The sequence below is a fragment of the Myotis yumanensis genome, unplaced genomic scaffold, assembly GCF_028538775.1.
Source record: "Myotis yumanensis isolate MYYU_CA2020_CCGP unplaced genomic scaffold, mMyoYum1.0.hap1 SCAF_8, whole genome shotgun sequence".
In the NCBI taxonomy this organism is placed as follows: Eukaryota; Metazoa; Chordata; class Mammalia; order Chiroptera; family Vespertilionidae; genus Myotis; species Myotis yumanensis.
The window spans coordinates 2,935,217-2,960,214 of NW_027223759.1; the positions used below are offsets into that span (position 1 = coordinate 2,935,217).

Consider the following 24,998-nt stretch of genomic DNA (forward strand, 5'->3'; position numbering starts at 1 on the left):
GGGGCCAGTGGCCGAGGGGCGGGGCTAAGATGGACCTGGGGCGGGGCGAAGGCTAGGGGCAGGGGTGGGCGGGGTCTGGGGGCGGGGTCTGGGGCGGCCGATGGGCGGGGTCTGGGCGGTGGAGGGGCGGAGGCGGGGGCGGAGAGCAGACTCGGGGTGATTGGCAGGAGAGAGGTTCTCTCCCAGAGGCTCTCGGGGGAAAGCCCACGTGGTCGAAGCTTGGCATGTTCCCTTTCACTAGCAGAATTCGACATGGAAAGCTTTTCTGGAACTTTAACCTTTTAAAATTAAAAATGTCAATCTCATAGTCTTTTCTTTGAGGACTCAAGCAGATGAAATGCCTCCGTAACATTCCTAATCCAACACAGAGAACTTTCACGGAGGAAGTCGCTTAATGAGTTAAAAACGCAGCATAATGAGATGTGCTTCTCTCCTCTCGCCTGCCACTCTCCTGTGGCCGAAGGTTTCACCAGAATGGCTTGGTGATGTGAGGCGTGGAGATACAACGGGTGTGGTTTAGAAAACATGGATTTTTGTGTGTCACAAATTTTAGGGAAGCCTCTAAAAGTTGTATTTTGAATGCTTAAGAAATTAAAAGCCCTTAGTACACTATTCCCTGTTTAATTTCCTTTTCACATTGGTCACGTGATATCCAAAAGCCAGATTATGAAAGTGTTAACAGTTCTGAACATAAGGCTAGGCAAACATTCCAAAACAAAATACACAAAAGGAATAAGCAATCAGGATGTAACGTTTGAGATAAGAAAGTATGCAATAGAATGATTTTACAAACGGGAGTCATCAGGGAGGATCCAACAATAAGTTGATTCTAAGGTCTTCCATAGATCGCTAAACAAGAAAATATTCAGGAAAGCTTAAGAATGGAAGGAAATGACTCATTGATAATATGCCTGCTCCCAAGGGTAACCTTTGTACCAACAGCTCAGAACTCTACGCCCACCCAGCAGGCGCTGGGCGGGGAGTTTACTAAGAATGTTCAGATGAAGGGCAGGGAAAGGCAGTACAGTCCCTTCCCTGACCTCTTTGCTCCCGAATTCCAGCCTTCAATTCACCCGAATTAGGGGAAAACTCAGATCCTAAGGATCCATATACTTCCAGGCTTGTATTATACTTCATACTATCTGGGAAAAGATAAGTGGGGGGAAAGATAGCTCGAATTGTATGAAGTTTAACATATATACACTGTGTGTGTGCGCGTGTGTGGTGGGGGGTGATAGACTAAAGCAGCCGTGGGCAAACTACGGCCCGTGGGCCGAATCCGGCCCGTTTGAAATGAATAAAACTAAAAAAAAAAAAAAAAAAGACCGTACCCTTTTATGTAATGATGTTTACTTTGAATTTATATTAGTTCACACAAACGCTCCATCCATGCTTTTGTTCCGGCCCTCCGGTCCAGTTTGAGAACCCATTGTGGCCCTCGAGTCAAAAAGTTTGCCCACCCCTGGACTAAAGAAAATGACTCAGGTCCAGTGAAAACTTGTTAGAGAGAAGCTTATAGTCCCACACCTTGCAAAGTGACTGTAAATATATCTGCATGACTTGTTCTAGAAATGTCCATTCGATTTAGACACCTTGGCTACCTGTGGTCCTCTATGCCACATGCAACTCCCCCTAGTTTATATAATTTAGTAAACTTGCACTCTATCTTAAGAAAAACTCGGAGTTTTACATATTCGATCACAAATGTTAAAGACTCCTCCCCTACATCTTTTTAAAAATCACAGCTAAGCTTTGTTTTCACGAGAGTTATCTAATCTTTCCTAAGGCGAGTGTAAATGATTTCTATGACTTAAGTCAATGACTTAAACACAAAAGTAAGATTGTGCAAGGTGGTGCTGGGATCGCTCACAACTAAATCAGTTCCAACCCAGTCCTTGTGTGGGCGGCCCACATCGTCCCCTCTTCGTTAACCACCTGGTCAGCTTTACACAGGCCTCACAGAGGAGCTGTAGGTGGCAAATGCTGCAGAGCTCTTTTTCACCCAGTGAGCTATGATCAAAGCCAAGTGCACGTTCCAGCAGCCTTCGAGGTTGAGCGAGAGCAGGAGAAAGTGGGAAAGAATAGCCGACTTTTCTCCTTGACCCTCCAGCCTCGTGTTGGTGGTTCCCATTGGCCAGTCCTACCTGAGAGTCAGCTGGCAAGAGCCCAGAGAATAATCCACGCAGCTCTGCCTGTGGGGCCCAGTCTAGCAGGAAGCACGGAAAACAGTTCTGGTGAAGAGCAGGTTGGAAAGACCAGCATGTTTATAACACGCAGTAGGGGGGCCCGCAGGCCCCAAACTGGAGGCAAGCTTAACTACATGAGGGCATTAATCATTCCCCAATTGCGTACACAGTGGTGCTCACAAGACCAGCCTGTGCTTGGGGAACGCAGAAGGGAGAGGGACCAACTCCATCTGGGGGAGTAGATTCAGAAAAGGTTTTCTCAGATTGAAAACTAAGGTGCTTCGTTGTCGCCCAAGCAAAGTGTCTTGTATTTTTGCTTGAATGCAAAAACAATACGTAGTCACGCTAAGAAATGCAAACACACAACAAAAAAACAAATATTTACTGTCTCGCCCCAGCCTGAGCCCTCGATCAACATCTTTTTTTTAAAATATATTTTTTAATTGATTTTTTACAGAGAGGAAGGGAGAGGAATGGAGAGTTAGAAACATCGATCAACTGCCTCCTGCACACACCCCATTGGGGATGTGCCCACAACTAAGGTCCATGCCCTTGACCGGAATCGAACCTGGGACCCTTGAGTCCGCAGGCCGACGCTCTATCCACTGAGCCAAACCGGTTAGGGCTCGATCAACATCTTAATGTGTTTATATCCTTTAGCTCTTATTCCATGCATATACAGTGTACACATATGATTATGTGGTCTTTGGGATGACAATACAGACATTTGTTGGTAAACGGTCTTTTTCCACTCAAATCACAAATCCTCATGCAATAAACATCATCTGTAACTTGTCAAAACTTTCAAAAAACTTGTTTCCATCCGGCTGACATGACTCAGTGGCTGAGCATCAAACTATGAACCAGGAGGTCACTGTTCCACTCCAGGTCAGGGCACATGCCCAGGTTGGGGGCTCCATCCCCAGTAGAGGGCATGCAGGAGGCAGCCAATCAATGATTCTCATCATTGATGTTTCTCTCTCTCTCTCCCTCTCCCTTCCTCTCTGAAATAAAACAAACAAACAAACTTGGTTCCTCCTCTCTGGTAACTCATTTGTGTCTTCAGACACTTAGCTTGCTCTCTCTCCTGGCAATTACCAATCGCACTGTGGGCACGCGTGTTCCTGTGGTCTCTCTACTCCTTGCACACACTCTGCCCACAGGCCATTTCAGACCACAGCCCTCGAGCTGCTAATAGCTTTCATAATTTTTAAAGTTTAAAAAAAAAAAAAAGGACACACATAAAGACGAAAAGTAATAAAGACATATGTGGCCTGCAAAGGGTAAAGTATTTACTATCTGGGCTTTTATAGAAAACATTTGTCAATCCCTGTATTATGAATTCCAAGAAATGCTATTTTTGAGTCAAAGAATGTGAACATTTTTTGAGGCTTTGACTGCACTCTGCCAAATTGAGGAAACATTGAAGCAACTTCTGTCCTGCTCAGGACTGGTGTGGCCATTCGCCAGGCACCCAGCCTGGGGGTGGGGTTGGGGGTTGGGGGCACTGCCCCAGAGGTTCTTTTGTTCTCAACCTGAAGCTGCAGGAGCCGTTTAAGTTGTCACTTCCCTTAAAAATAGGGTTGGCCATTTTCTTTCTTGATTTAACTAATTGACATTTTTGCCCATTAAAACACACAGGATATTTCTTTCTTTGTAAGACCTCTTCATTAAATAAGGATGTCACTCTCTTTTTTTTAAAAAACATATTTTATTGATTTTTTTACAGAGAGGAAGAGAGAGGGATAGAGTTAGAAACATCGATGAGAGAGAAACATCGACCAGCTGCCTCCTGCACACCTCCTACTAGGGATGTGCCCACAACCAAGGTACATGCCCTTGACCAGAATCGAACCTGGGACCTTTGAGTCCGCAGGCCGACGCTCTATTCACTGAGCCAAACCGGTTAGGGCAAGTATGTCACTCTCTTATCTTTTATATATATTGGAAAATTTTGATGATTTTTTTACTTATCTTTTAATTTTATTTAATGGGTCTTTTTGATGAAAGAAGTTAAAAATTCTATAGTCATCTGCCACTTTTCTTTTGTAATTTTGCCCTTAATGTCATGCTTACTTTGAGATTAAGAGCAATTCACTTATATTTTCTTTCTTTTTAAAAAAATTTTTTTTATTGACTTCAGAGAGGAAAGGAGAGGGAAGGAAAGGAGAGGGAAAGAGACAGAAACATCCAGGATGAGAGAGAATCACGGATCGGCTGCCTCCTGCACGCCCCCACTGGAAATGGAGTGTGCAGGGGGCATGCGCCCTGACCGGGAATGGAAACCTGACCTCGGGGTGCACGGGTGGCAGCTCAACCCCGGAGCCAGTGGTCCAGTTTTCAGCACCATCTCCGGCGACAGGACCCTCGCCCCGGGCTCCCTCGGGGCTGCTCGCTGCTCCGAGGACCGCGGGCCGACATCCAGGAGGCGGCGGTGGCGGTTTGGAGCCGCGCAGGTAAGAAGCCCTGCAGCCAGGGCTGCAGGCGGGGGGTCCTCTCCCCGTGCCCGCCGCGGAGGGGGCTGCAGGCGGGGGGGTCCTCTCCCCGTGCCCGCCGCGGAGGGGGCTGCAGGCGGGGGGTCCTCTCCCCGTGCCCGCCGCGGAGGGGGCTGCAGGCGGGGGGGTCCTCTCCCCGTGCCCGCCGCGGAGGGGGCTGCAGGCGGGGGGTCCTCTCCCCGCCGCTCCCGCAGCAGCCTCCCCGCTCCTGGCTGCGCCTGCAGACACTGCCGTTTCCTGCGTGTGCCCTGGGGCGACCCTTGCGCCCCAGGCAGCCCCCCACCTGCCCCAGCCTGGCCCCGCCCTTCTCAACACTCGGTTGCCCTTTAGAAATGTCTACTGCTCCGCCCACCCAGCATCGCCCAATCCGAGCCTCGCCCCAGTTTAAGGCCGTCTTCCAGGTGTACCGAGCGCCACCGGTGACAGGGCTCAAGAGGGGGTTCCCACCCGGGGCGCGCTCCCTGGCGGGGGGCGAGGCCCGCACCTTAGGGGCGAGCACCCAGGAGACGCCGCCACCAGCGCACCCAGCGTTTCCATTCGAACCGGGGACCCTCTTCCCCCCCGGTCCACCCGGTCAGGCCCACAATCCCCCCCAAAGCGCCCAGAAGACGTGGGGGGGGGGGGGGCTTGTAGCAGCGGCTCAGGGGTTGAGCATCCACCGATGACCCAGGAGGTCCCGGTTCCGTTCCCGCTCAGGGCACAGGCCCGGGTGGCGGGCTCCATCCCCAGCGTGGGGCGTGCAGGGGGCAGCCAGTCCATGACTCTCTCTCATCGTTGATGTTTCTCTCTCTCTCCCCCTCCCTTCTTCTCTGAGATCAATAAAAACATAGATAAAAAATAAAATAAAGCGAACTGGGGGCAGCCCCGAGGGCAAACGCGGTGGATCGGTGACTGGAGTCCCCCCCTCTCCCCCAACCCCGGCCGCGCCCCGCTGGCTCCGCGCCCCGCTTGTGACGCCTGCGGGCGTGGGTGCCACCCGCCCGGGGAGCCTGGGCGGCGCCACGCGGTTCCCGGCCGCGGCCCGGGGACAGGGGCAGGGGGCAGAGGGAGGCGGCCCAGCGGAGGCGGAGGCGGGCGAGCAGCGCCCGCGAGGCGGCGGCCGGGTGCCTCCCTCCGCGCCCTCCGCGCCCGCCCTCCCGGCCGACCCCGCGCCCCCAGGCCGGCCTCCCGCCGCCGCCCCTCGCCCCTCCTCCTCCTCCCCCGCCCCTTCCGTTTCTCGGGGGAAAGGCTGCAGCCTCCCCGGCTCCGCATCCCCGCGTCTGTAGCGCGGTTTCCTCCTGCGCCCTCGCCCGGCGCCAGGACTCCCCGCCCGGAGCCTCTGCGCCCCGAGCCGGCGGGCGGCGCGCTCCCGATCGCCCGCGGACCGCAGGTGAGTGGCGCGGCCTGGAGGGCTCCTGGGTGCCCGCCCGGCCCGCGATGCCCCACCAGGCCCCTCGGGTCCCTGCAGCCGCCGGGCGGAGGAGCTCGCGGTCCTCGGGCCCTGACTCTGCGGCCGCCGGGAGAGGTCGAGCGGGAGGACAGGGGAGCGAACCGCCTCTGTTTAACCCGGGGGTCACTCGCGTTTCCAGGGGAGAGGCTGCGAGCGGAGGCCCCGCTGGTCGGCAGGTCGGTGGCGCGGCTGTCAGGCGCCCTGGCCCTCGCGTTGCGCGATGCTGGCGTCCAGGCCCCGGCCCGGGTCCTGACCCCCCGGAGGGTGTCACAGGGACACGAGGGGCCTGGGTTTAGGGGAGTCTTGCCCCCCGGCTTGCGGTTCTCTGCACGTGGAAGGCGGTTTGTGCGACGTGCAGCTGATGGGGCCGGAGCCGTGGGTGGGAGAACATAGTTTTCCAGGGCGCGGATGCATCCTGGGCGCTGTCACCACGGAGAGCGCGCGAGCCCTCTCCCCCCTCCCCCCCTTAGTGATGCCCCCGCGAGGAAGACGTGTGAACCAGCAGCCGGGGGTAGGTCCGAGCGTCCAGTTTTAAAACTCGTTTTGAAGCTGGTCCTGAAGTTGCCCACGGGGAGGGGCATCTCACTGCAGAAGGACAGCGGGCTGGGCTGCGTGGACGGTCCGCGACCTGCGTCCCTCGGGCCGAAGGAGACGTTTCTGGTCCCTTTCCGCGGTGCGCAGCTTTGAACCCCAAGAAATGCATAGGGATGGGCACCGCTGCAACCTCATCCTCACCTTCTAAGCAGGGACTATAGGGGACACAAAGGCAATGGAAGTTTATTGTTTCAGTGCATTCTTATTCAGAACCCCTTTCACTTTAAAATATATATGTATATTTTTATTGATTTCAGAGAGGAAGGGGGAGGGAGGAAGGGAGGGAGGGGGAGAAATATCAGTGGTGAGAGAGAATCACTGATCCGTTGCCCCCTGCATGCCCCACACTGGGGATCAAGCCCATAACCGGGCCTGTGCCCTGACCCTGACCAGGAATTGAACCCATTACCTCCTGGTTCGTAAGTTGACACTCAACCACTGAGCCACGCCAGCCGGGCCCTCGTAAAGATTTTTTTAAAAATATACAGAGCAGGTGGTAATGTGCTTCCCTTCATATGCTCCATAGTTACTTGAACAGGCAACACCCTGATTTACAACAACATAGTAAGACCAGCTCCCAGCCGCCAGGACAACATGTCCAGTTCAGTGCAAAGGTAGGAAAACCAAACAAAACCCATAACCCCAATGGTCACTCCAAGCTCCTGATGCCAGGCGGGCCTCGGCGAGGCTGACCACCATCAGGACTGGCCGAGCTCTTTCCTCCAGGCCTTCCAGAGAGACTTCCCGGTAAATCTTAGGGTCGCTCCCTTCAATGCCCTCCCAGAGGAAGCACACCCAGGACCCCCTCCCAGCACGGTGGTGGGTTAGCGCGGCCTCGGACTCGATGTGCTGCTTCTTTATAGCCTTAGCTTTGCCTGGTTTTGAAGGTCAAATAAATGACATTGCCCAGCACATTTCTCTCGCTCGGCGGCGTGTTTCCTGTGAGGTTCGTCCATGCTGCTGCCTAGGGCAGGAATTCTTTCGTTTTCACTATTAATTCCGTGTTATTATCGATGGTTATGTGAGCTACTTCTAGGGTTGGGTTACTGCAGATGCTGCTCATTATGTCTGTACCTGCTTTTCATGCACATGTGCGTCGGTTTCTGCCCGGCCCAGATCCGCACGGGGAGGCTGCTGGGGTGCAGGTGATGCTCAGATCCCACACAGTGCACGTGGTTTTCCAAGTGGCTGTGACCGTTGGACGCCCAGCCGTGCCTCCTCCCCCACGCTTGGGAGTTTTCAGTCTGAAATCCTATTGTGGTTCTCAGTTGCGTTTCCCTGATTCCTAAGGAGGTAGGCTCTCTCTCCCTCGGCTTCCCGGTCATCCGAATGCCCTCCTTTGTGAAGAGCTTGGTCGAGATTCTTGCCCTCGAGCTGACCCTGAGAGGGGAGCGGACGTGCGGTGTAGACGGCAGAGGGAAGGCACGCCGACCAGACGGGACAGCACGTGCGAATGAATGGCGTGTACGGAGCGTGGGAGAACATGGACAGATAGTGGGAAATCGGCTACTACTAGTAAAATGCTAAATTTAATCGGAGCCTGGGCCATGACGACAGCCATCTCACACAGATCAGAGTAAGGCGGCGGTTCTCAGCCTGTGGGTCACCAACCTGTGGGTCTCGACCCCTTTGGGGGTCGAACGACCCTTTCACAGGGGTCGCCTAAGACCATCGGAAAACACATATATAATTACATATTGTTTTTGTGATGAATCACTATGCTTCATTATGTTCAATTTGTAACAATGAAAATACATCCTGCATATCAGCTATTTACATGACGATTCATAACAGTAACAACATTACAGTTATGAAGTAGCAGCGAAAATAATTTTATGGTTGGGAGTCACCACAACATGAGGAACTGTATTAAAGGGTCTCGGCATTAGGAAGGTTGAGAACCACTGTTTATATATGTGTTTTCCGATGGTCTTGGGCGACCCCTGTGAAAGGGTCGTTCAACCCCAAAGGGGTCGCAGTCCACAGGTTGGCGACCCACAGGTTGAGAACCGCTGGAGAAAGGTAACACCAGAACGTCAGGCAGCCCACATGGCACTGCTTGGGGTTCTGAGATGTTTGACAGCCACACTCTGAAAGCCGAGCACGGTTTGTTCACGGGAAGGACTGCGTCTCCAATGCGCTAAAAGGCGCCGTTTGTGAAATCCTGGTGACGCTCAGGCCACAGTGCCCCTCTGGCTGGGGAGCGAGTGGCTGGGGCGTCCTGGAAGCGTCTGCCAGCCAGTCGTACCTCACCAACCCTGGTCACTGCGCAAGTTGAGCAGCCCGAGCCCCCGCAGATCCCACCTGTGCCCACGCCTGCTCCCCGCCCCTCCTGCCAGGGCAGCCTCCATCCCTCCCCCCTCCCTGAAGCAGCCCGAAGATGGGGCCACGGGGAAGGAGGCCGAGGCCTGGGCAGACCCTCCTGGGCAGGGGGAGCTAAATCCAGCCCTGGGCCAGCCCCTCAGCACCTGCCCCGGAGAGAGGGCACAGACACCTTCCTGTGAGACAGACACCCAGCGGTTTCCGGGGCGCGGCCCTTCCTGTCCAACAGGGCCGCCTACAGCAGCGTCAGGGCACGCCTAGGCCCTTGGGCTTAGCAGGTGGGAGGAAGGCTGGGTTCAGGAGGCGAGCCGTGGAGGGGCTGCTGGAATCCAGGCGGCCTGTGGGCTGCAGAAGCCGTGGTTCTCCGGCGGGAGGGATGCCCACGGGCGCCTGACCCCCTTCCCTGCTCCTAGAGAGAGCTGCTCGCCGCGCTCCCGTCCTCACGCCCCTGTCCCTGCGCAGAAGGCCAGGCCGGCCCTGGCCCATCGCTCTCCACGCACTGGCCACCCCCAGGATCTCCACACCGTGGCCTGACAGAACATCCCCCAACAGGACAATGGCCTTCCAGATCCCACGGAGGCCTTGCCCGCCTCCTCCACCCAGGGAGTCACCGCTCCCGGAGCCAAGTTCCCGCCCGACGCCCAGAAACTGCGCAATCAGATCTGGCCGCACCAAGGAACTTGGTTCCCGCCGCTCAGAATCACCAGCGGTGCCCAGCCTTTGGGATTTAGTGGGTGAGTGACTATTCCAGAGAGCGGGCAGTGACCACGGACGGCTGCAGGCCTCTGGCTTCCTCACGGAGGGCGTGGGACTGGGCTCGGTGCTTCACAGCCACCGCTGTCACCTGTGGGCTCTGGGCGAGGCTCTGTGCGGGTCCTTTTCCCGGAAATGTCTCACTTGACCTCCACAGAGTCTCTGCAAGGTGCGTATTCTCTCCGTTTCGCAGATGAGGAGGGAGGCCCAGAGAGGGCAAGTCAGTTACCTGGTGCCACACAGCTCCCTGATGGCGGGGCAGGGTTTGAACCCAGGTTTATCGGATCCCAAAGCCTACGCCTTCCCCACTCTGCTGTTGCTCACACCTGAAGTGCGTGTAAACGATCCGGAGATGACGTGTAAACCTCTGGTGTTCGGGCGAGATGATAGGATGGTCAGAAATTAGAAGAGTTTTATCTGTGTAGAGCAGTGGTTCTCAACCTTGGCTGCACATTAGAATCACCTGGGAATCTTTTTACAATCCTGATTTCTGGGCCTCATCCTCCGGAAATTCTGTTTCTTTGTTACTAATGTTGTGGCCTCACCCCGTAACAAAGAAACAGAATTTCCGGAGGATGGGGCCTAGAAATCAGGATTTTAAAAAGATTCCCAGGTGATTCTAATCATTAGAATGTGCAGCCAAGGTTGGGAACCACTGGTATAGAGAGATTGGGCTTTCCGGAAGAGTCTTGAGGGCCTCCCGCTCTGCCCCCTTTTCACTGACCTACTTCAGCTCAGTGACTGTGTCTCCACCTGGATATTAAAGTCCCACAGAAGCTGGAGACTCCTGCTACGTGACGTTGTGACGGGTGCACTTGTGTCTCTGATGGGGAGGATGTGACTTCTCCCGACCTGTGCTGCTCAGAGCCGATTTGAAAGAGGTTGTCATGTCACAAAGTAAGGCTGACAGGAGGTGACTCGGTGTTTGCTGCATCAGTGACGACTTGGCTGCTAGAGCGAGAAGTTCCAAGTGGGGAAGGCCGCCTCATGGAATTAGACTTACTGACCACCTACTCGGGGAGGAGAACCCTGCCCATCTCACTGCCTGGCCAGAGGAGCGGCTGTGCTGGCTTGGGAAGGTTCTCTGGCCTCTGGGTCAGGAGAAGTGTGTTCCCTTAGAGTTCGTCTGGGGAAGCCTCGAGCCCAGAACTTCAGAAGGCGACTGAATGTGGAGACAGGGCCTTTGGGAAGCAACTCGTTAAGTGGGGCCACGTGAGTGAGCCCTGATCCCCCGCCTGGTGTCTTTATAAGCAGAGGAGACACACCAGGGCTGTGAGCGCAGCGCGGAGAGGCCACGGCGGGCCACGGTGAGAAGGTGGCCAAGCCCCGGCGAGAGGCTCAGGAGACACCACCCCCAGCGCCTTGGTCCCGGACCTTCGGCCTCCAGATCCGTGAGACGCAGATCCTGGTGTTTACCCGGTGGTGGCATTGTGTTGGGCAGCCCGAGGAGCGATGGAAGGGAACTGGGGACTTGGCAGAGCTGAGCCCTCCCTTGCCCGGAGGCCCCACAGCCAGAGAGGGAGAGAGAGAGAGAGAGAGAGAGATCAGTAGGTCTGCAGTGAGGCCCAGGGTCCGCTAGGAAAGGTTTTCCTGGGAGGACAAAGGAGTCAGGTGTCAAGTAGCGAGTTCCAGTAGCCAGAGTAGCAGCAGCTGCTAGGTGTGTGCTCCGTGCACCTGGGCCAGGGCTCGAACCCAAACCTGGGATGTGCCTTGACCGGGAATCAAACCCAACACCTTCCGGTGGATGGGACGATGCGCCCACCAACCACGCCGCCCGGCCAGGGCCAGGGAGCTGTCTTAGGCTGTTTTCCTTTTAGCATGATAGCATGGACATAGTTCCAGATTACCTGTTCTTCAAGAACGTGCGTCTAAGGACCACGTAGTAGTCTATCTCAACTTGCTGCTGTGAACAGCCATCCTTCCTGCACTGAAATAGGTTCACTCCACTCCGACTTCCTCACACGCCTTAGGGCAGGCCTGGAGCTGCCGGCTGCCCAGGCAGGGCCCTGCCTATCCAGGGCCCTGGTGCGTTTCCCTCCGGACCCGGCTGCTTCCCGCCGCTTCTACCAGGATGTGAGCTTCACAGGCAGCTCCGGCTGCGCCGCTCACTCTCCTCTTACTACTGTTGAGGCTGGACATATTTCTCGGTGGGGGGGGTGGGGGGGGTGGGGGGGGAGAAGGGGGGGACGGTGACACACACTCTTAAGAAAATAGCATTTAAAAAATTTTGTTTAAGCAAACGTGTTTAACTCAACCCAGCTGTGGCAACTACCCATGACCCCCGCCCCTGACGGCTCCTCTGATGGCCAAGGGGGACTTTTAAAAGAGACAGTGAGTGTTCGTGATGATGGCAAAGAACACGGCTGCCCGGTAGGTGAGCCTTGTGTAACCTGCAGTTACTTAACCCTCCCTAAGCTCCAGCTCCCTCAACTTTTTTTTTTAAATTAAATCTTTATTGTTCAGATTACATTTGTTCCTCTTCCCCCCCCCCCAATAACTCCCCTCCTCCCAGTTCCCGCCCCACCCTCCGCCCTTACTCCCCACCCACTGTCCTCATCCATAGGTGCACGATTTTTGTCCAGTCTCTTTCCACATCTCCCACTCCCCTTTCCCCCCCCAAGAATAGTCAGTCCATTCCCTTTCTATATCTCTGATTCATTATAATCACCAGTTCATACTGTTCATCAGATTATTTATTCACTTGGTTCTTAGATTCACTTGTTGATAGATGCATGTTTGTTGTTCATAATTTGTATCTTTACCTTTTTCTTCTTCTTCCTCTTCTTAAAGAATACCTTTCAGCATTTCATATAATACTGGTTTAGTGGTGATGAACTCCTTTAGCTTTTCCTTATCTGTGAAGCTCTTTATCTGACCTTCAATTCTGAATGATAGCTTTGCTGGATAAAGTACTCTTGGTTGTAGGTTCTTGGTATTCATCACTTTGAATATTTCTTGCCATTCCCTTCTGGCCTGCAAAGTTTCTGTTGAGAAATCAGCTGACAGTCGTATGGGTATTCCCTTGTAGGTAACTGAGTTTCTTTCTCTTGCTGCTTTTAAGAGTCTCTCTTTGTCTTTTGCTCTTGGCATTTTAATTATGATGTGTCTTGGTGTGGTCCTCTTTGGATTCCTTTTGTTTGGGGTTCTCTGCGCTTCTTGGACCTGTAAGTCCATTTCTTTCACCAGGTGGGGGAAGTTTTCTGTCATTATTTCTTCAAATAGGTTTTCAATATCTTGCTGTCTCTCATCTTCTGGCACCCCAATAATTCTGATATTAGTGCGCTTGAGGCTGTCCCAGAGGCTCCTTACACTATCTTCGTATTTTCGGATTCTTTTTTCATTTTGCTTTTCCGGTTGGGTGTTTTTTGCTTCTTCGCATTTCAAATCTTTGACTTGATTCTTGCGCTCCTCTGATCTGCTGTTGGGTGTCTGTATAATATTCTTAATTTCAGTCAGTGTATGCTTAATTTCTAGTTGGTTCTTTATCACAACATCGAGGGTCTCATTAGTTTTCGTGAGGCTCTCATCAAGTTTATTGGCAGCTTCTAGCACATTATTGCAAGCCCTCAAAATTGCATTTTTTAGCTCTATATCCTCCATTTCTGTCATGTTTTTTTGTCTCCTCATTTTTTATGCTTTCTTGGTGCACCCCCTAGTGGTCTTTGTGTGCAGTCTTGTTCTAGTTAAGCCTTGATTGTTGTAGTTAATACTAGAGGGATTTGACCACCAGGCCGACTGGCTGTTGGAATCAGCTGTGTGGAAAACCTCTGTCCTCTGGGGAGGTGCTAATCTAGCCTTTGCCTGAGGCTATCTGGCAAATGGCTGTGCGCAGGGTTTGGGCGGGGCGGGATCAACAGGGCGGGCGGAGGGAGCAGTTATGGCCGCTCTCAGTCCCGTTCCCAGGGGCTCTGCTTCTCAGAACCCCAGCCACCGCTGCAAACCTCGGAGAGAAAGCTGCCCTCACGTTCCAACTGATGCCAGACAATCCCGCTTCTCCCGTTTGAGTCTGAGTCCCTAGAGACTCGCCCGGATCTGGAGCTCAGAGTCTGAGACTCCCTCCTGATTGAAAACGACAACCGCGCCCTCAGCCACCAGCCCACTCTGCGCGCGCACCTCCGCACCTTTGTATTTTCCACACTGCGCCTCTTCTGAGCCTCGGTATGCTGTTCTCTCTCCTTCTAGTTGAAGAGTCTCTCCTCAGTCAGCCTTCCTGAGTGATGTCTGTTCCGCTTCTAGTTGTATTTTTGAAGTGGTTGTTTGCGGCAGCAATCTCCAGTGTTTACCTATGCCGCCATCTTGGTTCCTCCTCCAGCTCCCTCAACTTTAAGGCGGCCTGACGATGCCCCCACAATCGGCACAATAGTGAGAGCAATTACTGATGCTCCCGATCAAACAGGGCTCCTACTGAGCGGGGAGAGCTGCCTGTCCTGCTATGCGATGTGCACCCCGAGGCGGACGGCCTCTCAGCCTGGAAGCCAGAACCCCTCAAGTCCCAGCAACGAGCATGGTCTACGGCGCTGTGTTCTCTAAACGCCTTCTCGCTGGAAGAGCAGCACAGATAGACACAGTGGGACTTCTTTAGCTGGGGGTGGGGTGGGGGTGGGGAGCTGGGAGACTGCCCTGGTCGCTGGCCCGGGCATGGCCTCCGTCTTGCAGGACACACAGTGCTCACGGGGGCTCGGTGTTTTAGGAAGTTGCCCCAGAACTGGTAGGACACATCCTCTCCAACTCCCCCTCCCCCGCGGGTAAAAGCCAGAACCCTGCTTCCATCCCTCAGTGGGCATCCTAGTCCCTACGAGAACTTGGCCTTCCTCCAGCTCCGTGCCCGCGCGCTCACCTGTCTGCTGGGGGTTCATACGTAGAATGTAGATCCCCATTCAAACACCTTCTGGCACCGGGAAGCCAATCCTTTGCCTAATGGATTTTTGAGACTATCAATATTTTTTTAAAGATTTAAAAACCAAGTTCCCGCCCAGCTGGTGTGGCTCAGTGGTTGAGTATTGACCTAGGAACCAGGGGGTCAGGGTTCGATTCCCTGTCAGGGCACATGCCCGGGTTGTGGGCTCCATCACCAATGGGGAATATGCAGGAGGCAGCCCATCCACGATTCTCTCTCATCATTGATGTTTCTCTCTCTCTCTCCCTCTCCCTTCCTGTCTTTAAAAACCAATAAAATATACATAAACAAACAAAAACAAGTTTCCCCTGTTGGGTGATGTCCAGTCTTCCCTGCTGCAGCATGACTGGTCTCCGGGTGGGGCAGCAGGGGGTACACAGTGGTGGCAGGTGCGCTCCTGGGCTAGTACCTATTCACCGTGTGATCTTCCCCACGAGCTGGACCTGCGGCGCCCACCCTGCAGCGGCCAGACTGACGGCCTCGCTGCTGAGCCGCTGTCTCTTTCGCATCCGTGTCTCTCCAGCTGCCAGCAGGGTGGGTGCCCCTCACCCGGCTGGGCGGCCGGGGCTCAGGGCCCAGCCATGTCCGAGATCCTGCAGGAGCTGCTCCGCGTCTCCGAGAAGGCGGCCCACATCGCCCGCGCCTGCCGCCAGCAGGACGCCCTCTTCCAGCTGCTCGTCGAGGAGAAGAAGGGCAGCGAGAAGAACAAGAAGTTCGCCGTGGACTTCAAGACGCTGGCCGATGTGCTGGTGCAGGAAGTCATAAAGCGGCACATGGAGAGCAAGGTAGGCGAGGCCGCGGCCACGGCCTGGACCGCAGGGTGCCTGCCGGTGGCTGTGGTTTTGTTAGCACAACCTCCCTCCCCCTGCCTTTCCCCATAGGACCAGCACCTCGGATTCAAATACACACACAACTGTAGGTTTGACTCCCCTTGTTCTGACTATAATATTTCTAGAATGTTCGCTGCAGAACAGTTTGAAAATACAGGAAAACAAATAAGGAAATAAAAATCATCCTTCTCAGAGCTAGAGAGGAACATGTTGGTATAGACCAGTGGTTCTCAACCTTCCTAATTCCGCGACCCTTTAATACAGTTCCTCATGTTGTGACCCAACCAGAAAATTATTTTCGTTGCTACTTCATAACTGTAATGTTGCTACTGTTACGAATCGTCATGTAAATATCTGATATGCAGGATGTATTTTCATTGTTACAAATTGAACATAATGAAAGCATAGTGATTCATCACAAAAACAATATGTAATTATATATGTGTTTTCCGATGGTCTTAGGTGACCCCTGTGAAAGGGTCGTTCGACCCCCAAAGGGGTTGTGACCCACAGGTTGGTGACCCACAGGTTGAGAACCGCTGGTATAGACCTTCTCACTTATTGAGTTTCTTTTTGAAAAAGTAGTACACGTTCTCGGGAAAATAAGCAAATATCATCCCCCCACTAGAGAAAACCACAGCTGTGTTTGGCTACGTGTTGTTAGAATGTTTTCCTTCTATGTGTAGGTGTGTGCATGGCACGTATCATTTATTTCAATAGAAGTGAGAAAATACTATTTGGTAACTTTAAAAAATGGTTTCATTTATTAAGTCTCACTTTCTGACATAATCGTGTATCTAATGCCTGTAGAGTTCTGGAGACTTACAGTCCCCCTTTATTCTAGTAGAAAAATATTGTTTATAACTATCAATGAATGTGATTCTAGTTATTTTAAACTGATTGGGGAGGGCACTGTATTCATAAATAGTAATAATAACGACACTAACAGACACTTATAAATGCTTATTGCATGCCAGACACTGCTCTAAAGGCTTACTTAACTTTTCAACTCTTATAACAATTTTATGAAGAACTAGTAATCCCGGGGAGTGGGTGAGGAAAGACTGGCACAGAGAGGTTAAGTCGCTTGCCTGAGGTAACACAGCAAGCGAATGGCCGGGCCAGTTTTGAGCACAGGCCACCTGGCTACAGAGTCTGTGCTCTTTGCATCGCTGTGTGGCCTTCTGTATGATCTAATAATTACATATTCAGGAGGACAGGCCTTTATGAGAAAAGGCACTGTAAAGTACTGGAATAGTTCTCTATGAAATGCTCAAAATATAGGAATCAATAAGAATCATTTCACTCTCTCATCATTGATGTTCCTATCTCTCTCTCTCCCTCTCCCTTCCCCTCTCTCTAAAAATCAATAAAAACATTAAAAAAAGGGAATCATTTAAGTGAATTCCTGACCACAGGAAGGAAGAATCAACAACCCTTTGAAACCTCTACAACAGCGGTTCTCAACCTGTGGGTCGCGACCCCTTTGGCGGTTGAAGGACCCTTTCACAGGGGTCGCCTAAGACCATCCTGCATATCAGATATTTACATGACGGTTCATAACAGTAGCGACATTACAGTTATGAAGTAGCAACGAAAATAATTTTATGGTTGGGTCACAACATGAGGAATGTATTTAAAGGGCCAGGAGGTTGAGAACCACTGATCTACAAGCTACACTTCTCCGTGCCCTGTGATACCTGCCCCAGTGCGCTAAATGGAGCAAGTTCATTTCTGATCCTGATCGAGATAGTTGGTTGCAACTGGATTAGCAATGTACCGACATTAAATTTGATGAGTTAATGTTTGCCCACAGCATTATAACAAGTCCAGGCTGGGTTCATGGAGGAGGTAGATGCCGGGACTTGGGGATGGATAAGTGAGGTTCACCTTTGGCGAGAAGAAATATCTGTGTTTCCTGACTCACTTCCCGCAGCCTCAGAAACAGGCTTTAAGCAGGCGGGGCACTGGGCCCCGGGCCTGGCTGGCGCACCCTGTTGTTCAGAATTGGATGCCAAGCGGTGGTGGGCGTTATTAAGCTATTGGCCGCCTGCGAATGGCTGAGGGCACATATCTGAAGCATTTCCTTGGCTTTGTTCCCTGAGAACATCACACAGATCAGAATCCAGCACATATGTTGGCGGAAACGTATCTTTACTGGAGAAGCAAAATGTATCTGAAAGCTTCATTTCCTACAAAGATGAGAGAAGATTCTTACTTAGCTCTATTTTTAAAAAAAATATTTTTTATTGATTTCAGAGAGGAAGGGAGAGGGAGAGAGAGAGAGAAACATCCATGATGAGAATCATCAATCGGCTGCCTCCTGCATGCCCCCTACTGGGGATTGAGCCTGCAACCCAGGTATGTGCCCTTGACTGGCATTGAACCCAGGACCCTTCAGCCCACAGGCTGATGCTCTATCCACAAGCCAAACCGGCTAGGGCAGCTCTGTTTTTTTTGTTTTTTTAAAATTCTATATTGATGCATAAATTACTGGTTCATAAAATATTTCCCTTGTTTGGCTGTATCACCTTCCTACCCTGAAGGTGAACGAGACCTCCAACAAGTGCAGAAAACACACTTGGGAAAAAAAAAAAGTAATGTTATCTTCTAACCCAGTGGTTCTCAATCTTCCTAAGGCCGAGACCCTTTAATACAGTTCCTCATGTTGTGGTGACCCCCAATTTCATTGTTACAAATTGAACATAATTAAAGCATAGTGATTAATCACAAAAACAATAAGTAATTATATATGTGTTTTGCAATGGTCCTAGGCGACCCCTGTGAAAGGGTCGTTGGACCCCCAAAGGGGTCGTGACCCACAGGTTGAGAACCGCTGTTCTAACCCCTTCTATCCAGGCCCAAGTAAAATCTGCTGTACTTGATCAATAACATTAACTTATATAAGCGACGAGGGTGCTGCTTAAGAGCAAGAGTTAAAATATTTCCCTTGAAAGCATTCTAATCCTATGGTCCTTAAGGAGATAGATGAAGTTTCTAGAAATACTTCTGCAAACTCACCAGGACAGCAGGAAGCCAGACTTCTCTATGACTTGCACTTTTTATAAGGGCAGAGGAGCAGGAAAGTCTCCCAAAGTTAAGTCCTGAGCCACGCTGGCTTCACGGCGTTATGCTGAGGTGGGTTTCTGGGGTTGTACATTTCTGAATTTCAGATCTAGTTGTGCTATTTAATTTGAAACAGAAAATGGAAACTTGTTCAGAATTGAACATATGTGTGGTTTTTTTTTTTTTTTTTATTCTTGCTTTGGTTTGTTGTCATACCCTGCATTCTTCAGTTTCCAGGCTTGGAGGACAAAATTTTTGGAGAAGAATCCAACGAGTTTACTAATGCTCTGGGTAAGTATACAAATCCTAATGTGGTGTTGTAACTTTCAGTGATCATATCCTATTCTAATTTGCAACTTACATCTTAAGTGGATGTTTGGGAGGCTTTCATGTAAATGACAATATATTCAAATGTTAAGCTTCACTCAGAAATTCAGGCCATTTAACTTAGTGAAATGTGGTATCTTAGATGTAAATCTGTGGCATTTAAATAATAGATGACGTAACCTTTTTAAAAAATATATCTTGATTTCAGAGAGGAAGGGAAAGGGAAATAGAAACATCAATGATGAGAGAGAATCAGTGATTGGCTGCCTCCTGCACGCCCCCTACTGGGGATCGAGCCCAAAACCTGGGCATGTGCCCTCGACCTGGGACCCTTCAGTCCGCAGGCCGACGACGCTCTATCCGCTGAGCCACACCGGCCAGGGCTTGACTTAACCTTTTGGAAAGTTGAGTGGTCCTTTGGGAATCTAATGGAAGTGACAGATGCCCCAGAAAGATGTGCTTCCTCACAACTGGGCAGACCATCTCAGGTCCAAGGTTCAAACTCCAAACCCATCCGTGGACCTCGTGCGATTTTGGCTGTGGGCCAGGTCCGGCACCACGGATACGGGTCTGTGTCCCTCACCGCATCCGGCGCGCAGCCTTGCTCCCCCACCCCTCTGTGGTCCTTCCCCCCGACTCTCTTGAGATGCCGCGACTCTGTGTGTGTCTTCCCACCAGGAGAAATGATCGTCTTGCGACTGTGCCCGACGGAGGGGGAGACGGCAGAGCTCCTGAGCAAAGTCCTGAACGGGAACCAGCTGGCGGCCCGGGCACTGGCCAAGGTCGTTCACGAGGACATTGCCTTCGCCGACCCGGCCCTGGATTCGGTCCAGGTCACCATTCCGCATGACACTTTGGGAATCTGGGTGGATCCCATAGGTCAGTGGAGGGTTTGCTTTTATCCATTTGTTCTTATTGGTCATTGGTTTTTTTTTGGTTTGTGTGTGTGTGTGTGTGTGTTTTGTGGGGGCAGGGGGCTTAGAAAAATACAAATTGAGTATAGTTTAACTCTCCTGGAAGTTTAGGCAGTTTTACAGTTTGAAAGGGATCAAGAAGAGTCGGGTCCGTGTTATGACATGTTGTTAGAAACAGGTGTGCATCCGTCACCTGTAACAGACATGTGTCCGTGTTTGTGGATCTGTGTGGGGGCATGCACACACACGCGGGCACACATGCAGAGCTGAGTTCACTCGTCTCTGAAGGATGTCAGGGTCCAGACTGTAAATATGAGGGGAGAACGAGTGAGAGCAGCTACACGTCGCCGGGCACACAGGCCAGTCACGTGGCACACGGCTCCAGCGGGCATGTGCCATGTGGCGCCGCCCGCCAGGTCCTCGGCGTCTCAGAGGGAAACACAAACCCAGTTTCGGTGAGATCTCTCCCTGTCCCACCACTTCCTGCCAATTCAACGAAACGAGCAGTGAACCCCCGGTAGAGGGCTAGCAAAGCCCTGCTAGGGAGGAGTCCTGAGCGGGCAGCGTGGAGGGCCTGCGGAAGCTTCCCCCGTTAGTATTTCTTTGGGTCATGACTGTGATAGAACCAAAATCTGCAGCTCATTGTTGTTGTTTTGTGTGTGTGTGTGTGTCTTTTTTTTTTTTTCCAATATATTTGTATTGATTTCAGAGAGGAAGGGAGTGAGAGAAAGAGAGAGAAACATCAATGATGAGAGAGAATCATGGATCGGCTGCCTCCGGCACACCCCCTACTGAGGATCGAGCCCACAGCCCGGGCATGTGCCCTGACCGGGAATTGAGCCCTGACCTCCTGGTTCATAGGTTGACGCTCAACCACTGAGCCATGCCAACTGGTCTCTTTTGAGGGTTAGAATTGGAGGGGGGGGGGAGGCGGGCACAAACATTCAGACTGTCGCAGTTATTAAATGAGAAGAAAGAAATGCTGTAGGACAGAGTTCACAGATACATTCATCCTCCTTTTCTCCATAATCGCGACCTGAACCCAAACGAGCACGCTTGCCTTTCAGATTCCACGCATCAGTACATCCAAGGCTCTGCCGACGTGGAGCCCAGCCACGGAGTCTTCCCCCGGGGGCTCCCGTGCGTCACCATCCTCATCGGCGTCTATGACCTGCAGACGGGGCTGCCCCTGATGGGGGTCATCAACCAGCCTTTCGTGTCGCAGGACCCCGACACCCTCAGGTAGGAGGGGCACTTGGGGTGCATCACGGTTTGCAGAATTTGCAACCTTAGCTTTGCTTTTTGTCAAGATGGTCACTCCGTGTGGCATTCCCAGGACGCGAGATACTGGGCCGTTCCTGCTAGAAGTCTGCATGTTTGAGTTCACGTTCTTTTATTTGGCCTAATTTTATTGGCCCAGTTTGACTGGGGGCTGATAGAAGCTTTGAACAGAAATAGCATGTTGGCGGAGTTCTTCTGCATTTGGAAGAAAGCAGTCCTGTCCCTATTCCTCGAATCCTTTCAAAACCAGATTGATAAGAGGAGCCACCCCTGCTTCTCACACGTTCGGAATGAGATAGGCGCTGTGGTCATGCAGCCGGTTGAACTGGTACACAATTTTAGAAGAAATTCAAAACCAAAATGGGAAAATTATCCAAGGGAAAGATGAGTAGTTACGGCCAGGATTAGAACCTGCCTCTGGGGTGCTGTCCCTGTAAATGTGAGGGCCGCCTCGCTCTCCACCCTCCCGGGACTCCTGCGCGGAGTTGCGGGTTGGGGGGGGGGGGGGGGGTTGGCGTCTCCAATTGGCCTGCGCTTTGGGGTCGACTCTAGGGCACAGCAGGATCCAGGGGGAAGCAAACCGCTTTTCTCCTGGGAGTTCAGTTTTGATTTGTGTTTTCTTTTAAAATCTATTTTTATTGATTTCAGAGAGAGGAAGGGAGAGGGAGAGAGAGAGAGAAGCATCAATGATGAGAATCACTGATCAGCTGCCTCCTGCCTGCCCCACACTGGGGATGGAGCCTGAACCCCGGCCTGTGCCCTGACAGGAATCGAACCCTGACCTCCTGGTTCACAGGTCCACGCTCAGCCACTGAGCCACACTAGCCGGGCGGTTCAGTGTCCGCACTGAAGTAGGTCAGACTGTTTGTTAGTTAGTGCAGGGCTACACATTCTTTCTTGAGCTCTGAGTTGCTTGGGCAACTAAGAATTGTTAGCGCTGTAATGGCCATGAACTACACCTCTGGGATTTTGTCATTTCCCCTCTACCCTGCCTTCCTCCATGCGAAATGTGTTTGTTCTCTGTACAAGGTCATGGTGGAATGAAAAGGCGCTGGGCCTGGTGCAGGCATAACCCCGGCCTAGACGTGCTTCCCAAGCAGTTAGTGGCACGGACAGTGCGGACGGCGTAGGGCACCCAGCAGACAGGGCTCACACATTGAGGAAGGACAGGTGCTGTGATTGTTTCTGTTGCCAGAAATAACGCGTCCATCTTTCTTGGCGTTAAAGTCGAGGTGAGCTTTCGAATAAGCCAGAGAAGAGGGTGAAACAATGAGAAGGAGTTTCCAAGGGAAGAACCATGTGGAAGGATCATAAACGAGAGGCAGATGGAAAGACAGACGGCCTGTTCGTTCGTCTTTCCCTCTTCAACTTGAGATGCCCACGCGGCAGTAAAGCTCTGCCGTGTTCCTAGAGACCCCGAGCCCCACAGATATGTTAGCGTTGCCCGGGTCGCTGTGCTGAGGCCCGGAACAGAGCCGCCCCATCGGCCGCCGCGCAGGCAGCTGGGCGGAGAGGTGACTTTCAGAAACGAATGAGCCGCCTGGTGTCTGTTTCTGGGCTGAAGGCACGGAGACGCGTTACATTAAATATACTTTTCTCACATCGTGGGGTTGAAGGCAACACGAATACTAAAAAGCAAATGTGAGCCCGGCCTGCGTGGCTCAGTGGTTGAGCGTGGCCCTGTGAACCAGGAGGTCAGGGTTCGGTCCCGGTCGGGGCGCATGCTGGGTTGTGGGCTCATCCCCAGTGGGGAGCGGGCAGGAGGCAGCCGGCCCAAGATGCTCTCTCTCATCATGGCCGTTTCTCTCTCCCTCCCTCTCTGAGATCAATACAAACACATTTACAAATTCAAAAAGCGAATGGGATCTGCGCCTGCGCTCACGGAACCTCTCTCCCGCAGGTGGGAAGGACGGCGCTACTGGGGCCTTTCCTACATGGGCACCAACATCCACTCCCTGCTGCCCCCGGTCTCCCAGCCGCAGAGCGGGCGGGCTGGCCACCCCGGCGCCGAGGCCGCGGACACGGGCTCCCAGGGCGCCCACCGGTTCTCCGCCGTCATCAGCGCCAGCGAACAGGAGCCGGTCCGGGCGGCGCTGGCGCACGTCTGCGGGGGCCGCGTGTTCCGCGCCGCGGGGGCCGGGTACAAGGGCCTGTGCGTGGTCCAGGGCCTCGTGGACCTCTACGTCTTCTCCTACGACACCACCTTCAAGTGGGACTCGTGCGCGCCCCACGCCATCCTGCGCGCCATGGGCGGCGGCATGGTGGACTTCCAGGGCTGCCTGGCCAGGGGCCCGGCCGCGGGCCGGGAGTGGCCGCAGCTGCTGTACCACGTGGGCCACGAAGGCGCCAGTGGCGTGGATCGCTGGGCCAACAGGGGGGGACTCATCGCGTACAGGTCGCGCCAGCAGCTGGAGACATTCCTGAACCTCCTCGCCCCGCACCTGGCGCCTGAGGGGGCACCTGCACCCGCACCTGCGGACACGCGCGCATAGACAGCCTTCTCCCACCCATAGAAACCAAACTGTGACCCTGGGCCCCGCGTCTCTATTGCCCGAAGGTAGCTTTGTCCTATGGGTGGTCAGCGTTCATCTCCCTCTTTGGAGGAGTATTTTCCACTCTGTGTTCCTATGATGTTAATTTCTGTAAATAAACGAGTCGTGCAGCAGTGGACGTGTGAACGCCTGCAGTGGGGTTGTGCTGTCGGTGCTGCCTGCAGCATGTCAGTCAGGCGCTGAATGAAGAGGCGGAGGGAACCCGCCCAGCTAGTGACACTGAACATCCAAGCTAGCGAGCTCTCAGGGGGCAGGAGCGGGCTGCACGGCGGCTCCTTCTTCCCGGGAGTTCGCGGGGGCATTCAGACCTGGAAATGATGCATCATTTAGCCAAGTTCATGTGCTTTCAACAGCATTCCTGTCATAGAATGAGAGCTGGAGCCTCCTCTCCCCACCTCCACACACACTCACACTCACGCGCACACACACACACACACACTCACACACACACACACTCAACACACACATACTCTAATACTCTTACACACACACCCTCCCTCTCCCCACTCCTCTCTCTCTGACCCGCCCCTTGCACACTCTGTTCGGCAGGTGAGGCAGGAGGGATGGGCAGCGGTTTCTGCCATGTTCACATGGGCCACACTCTAAGCCGGAGGGAGACACAGCACCAGCTGCTCCTGGGCCCTCAGTGCCCGCGGAACCATGTCCTGGGGCCCCAGCCTACGCTCCCCACCCCGCACCCCACACATCTGACCACAGAGCACGGTCCTGAAGCACGTGGGAGGCCAGCCTCTGCTCGCCTGCCACACGCCTGGTGACCTCCTCAGCCCTCTGCTCAGCCCTGGTCAGCACCCCCCACACCCCCAAACGACAAGGGATCTTTTCTTAAGCAAAAATGGACATGGATCTTTAAAAAAACAAAACCGAGGTACAGTTATATACACACGGTCCCTGGTGGGCTGGCACCCCCCACGGCAGTCCCAGACTCGCCCTGGTCTCCAGCAGCCTGGAGAGGAGGCAGAGCAGCCCGCCACAGGCCTCCATCGGCCCCCGTTCCTGCCACCCCGCGCCCCCTGGCGGACAAAGTGGATTTCTGCAGCATTTTCTTTTACAACACAAACCAGTGAAAAGAACCACCTCTTTCTAACAGTACTTTGCTGCACACAGCAATTTATTTAGTGACAGGGCTGTCGTTTCTAGAGCCCGAATTGTGCTCTGTGGTTGACTGTGGACTCTTCCGCTGTACAGGATGGGTAAAAGTAGGTTTACAGTTGTGATTTGTTCTTGTATTATTTATTATTGTTTGATTTACTTGGATTACAACCGCAAATCTACTTCCCCCGCTCTGTGTGTTCTCACCATTTAATGTTTAATTTTACACGTTGGTTTTTAAG

The 24,998-nt window shown here is 52.9% G+C and overlaps 1 protein-coding gene across 4 annotated transcripts; it reads left to right on the plus strand.

Moving 5' to 3' along the window:
* The first annotated feature begins 5,865 nt into the window (after window positions 1–5,865).
* INPP1 (inositol polyphosphate-1-phosphatase) lies at window positions 5,866–23,759 on the plus strand. 4 transcript variants are annotated; one of them, XM_070421696.1, is made up of 6 exons: window positions 5,866–6,050; window positions 15,200–15,461; window positions 18,803–18,863; window positions 19,578–19,778; window positions 20,881–21,055; window positions 22,995–23,759. In XM_070421696.1, the coding sequence occupies exons 2-6, from the start codon at window positions 15,258–15,260 to the stop codon at window positions 23,584–23,586; spliced, it is 1,233 nt and encodes a 410-aa protein (XP_070277797.1). In that variant the 5' UTR covers window positions 5,866–6,050; window positions 15,200–15,257; the 3' UTR covers window positions 23,587–23,759. The 4 variants fall into 4 exon arrangements, with proteins under 4 accessions (XP_070277797.1, XP_070277796.1, XP_070277798.1 ...); XM_070421695.1 differs by lacking the exon at window positions 5,866–6,050 and adding an exon at window positions 7,231–7,318; XM_070421697.1 differs by lacking the exon at window positions 5,866–6,050 and adding an exon at window positions 9,579–9,760.
* Window positions 23,760–24,998: the final 1,239 nt, after the last annotated feature.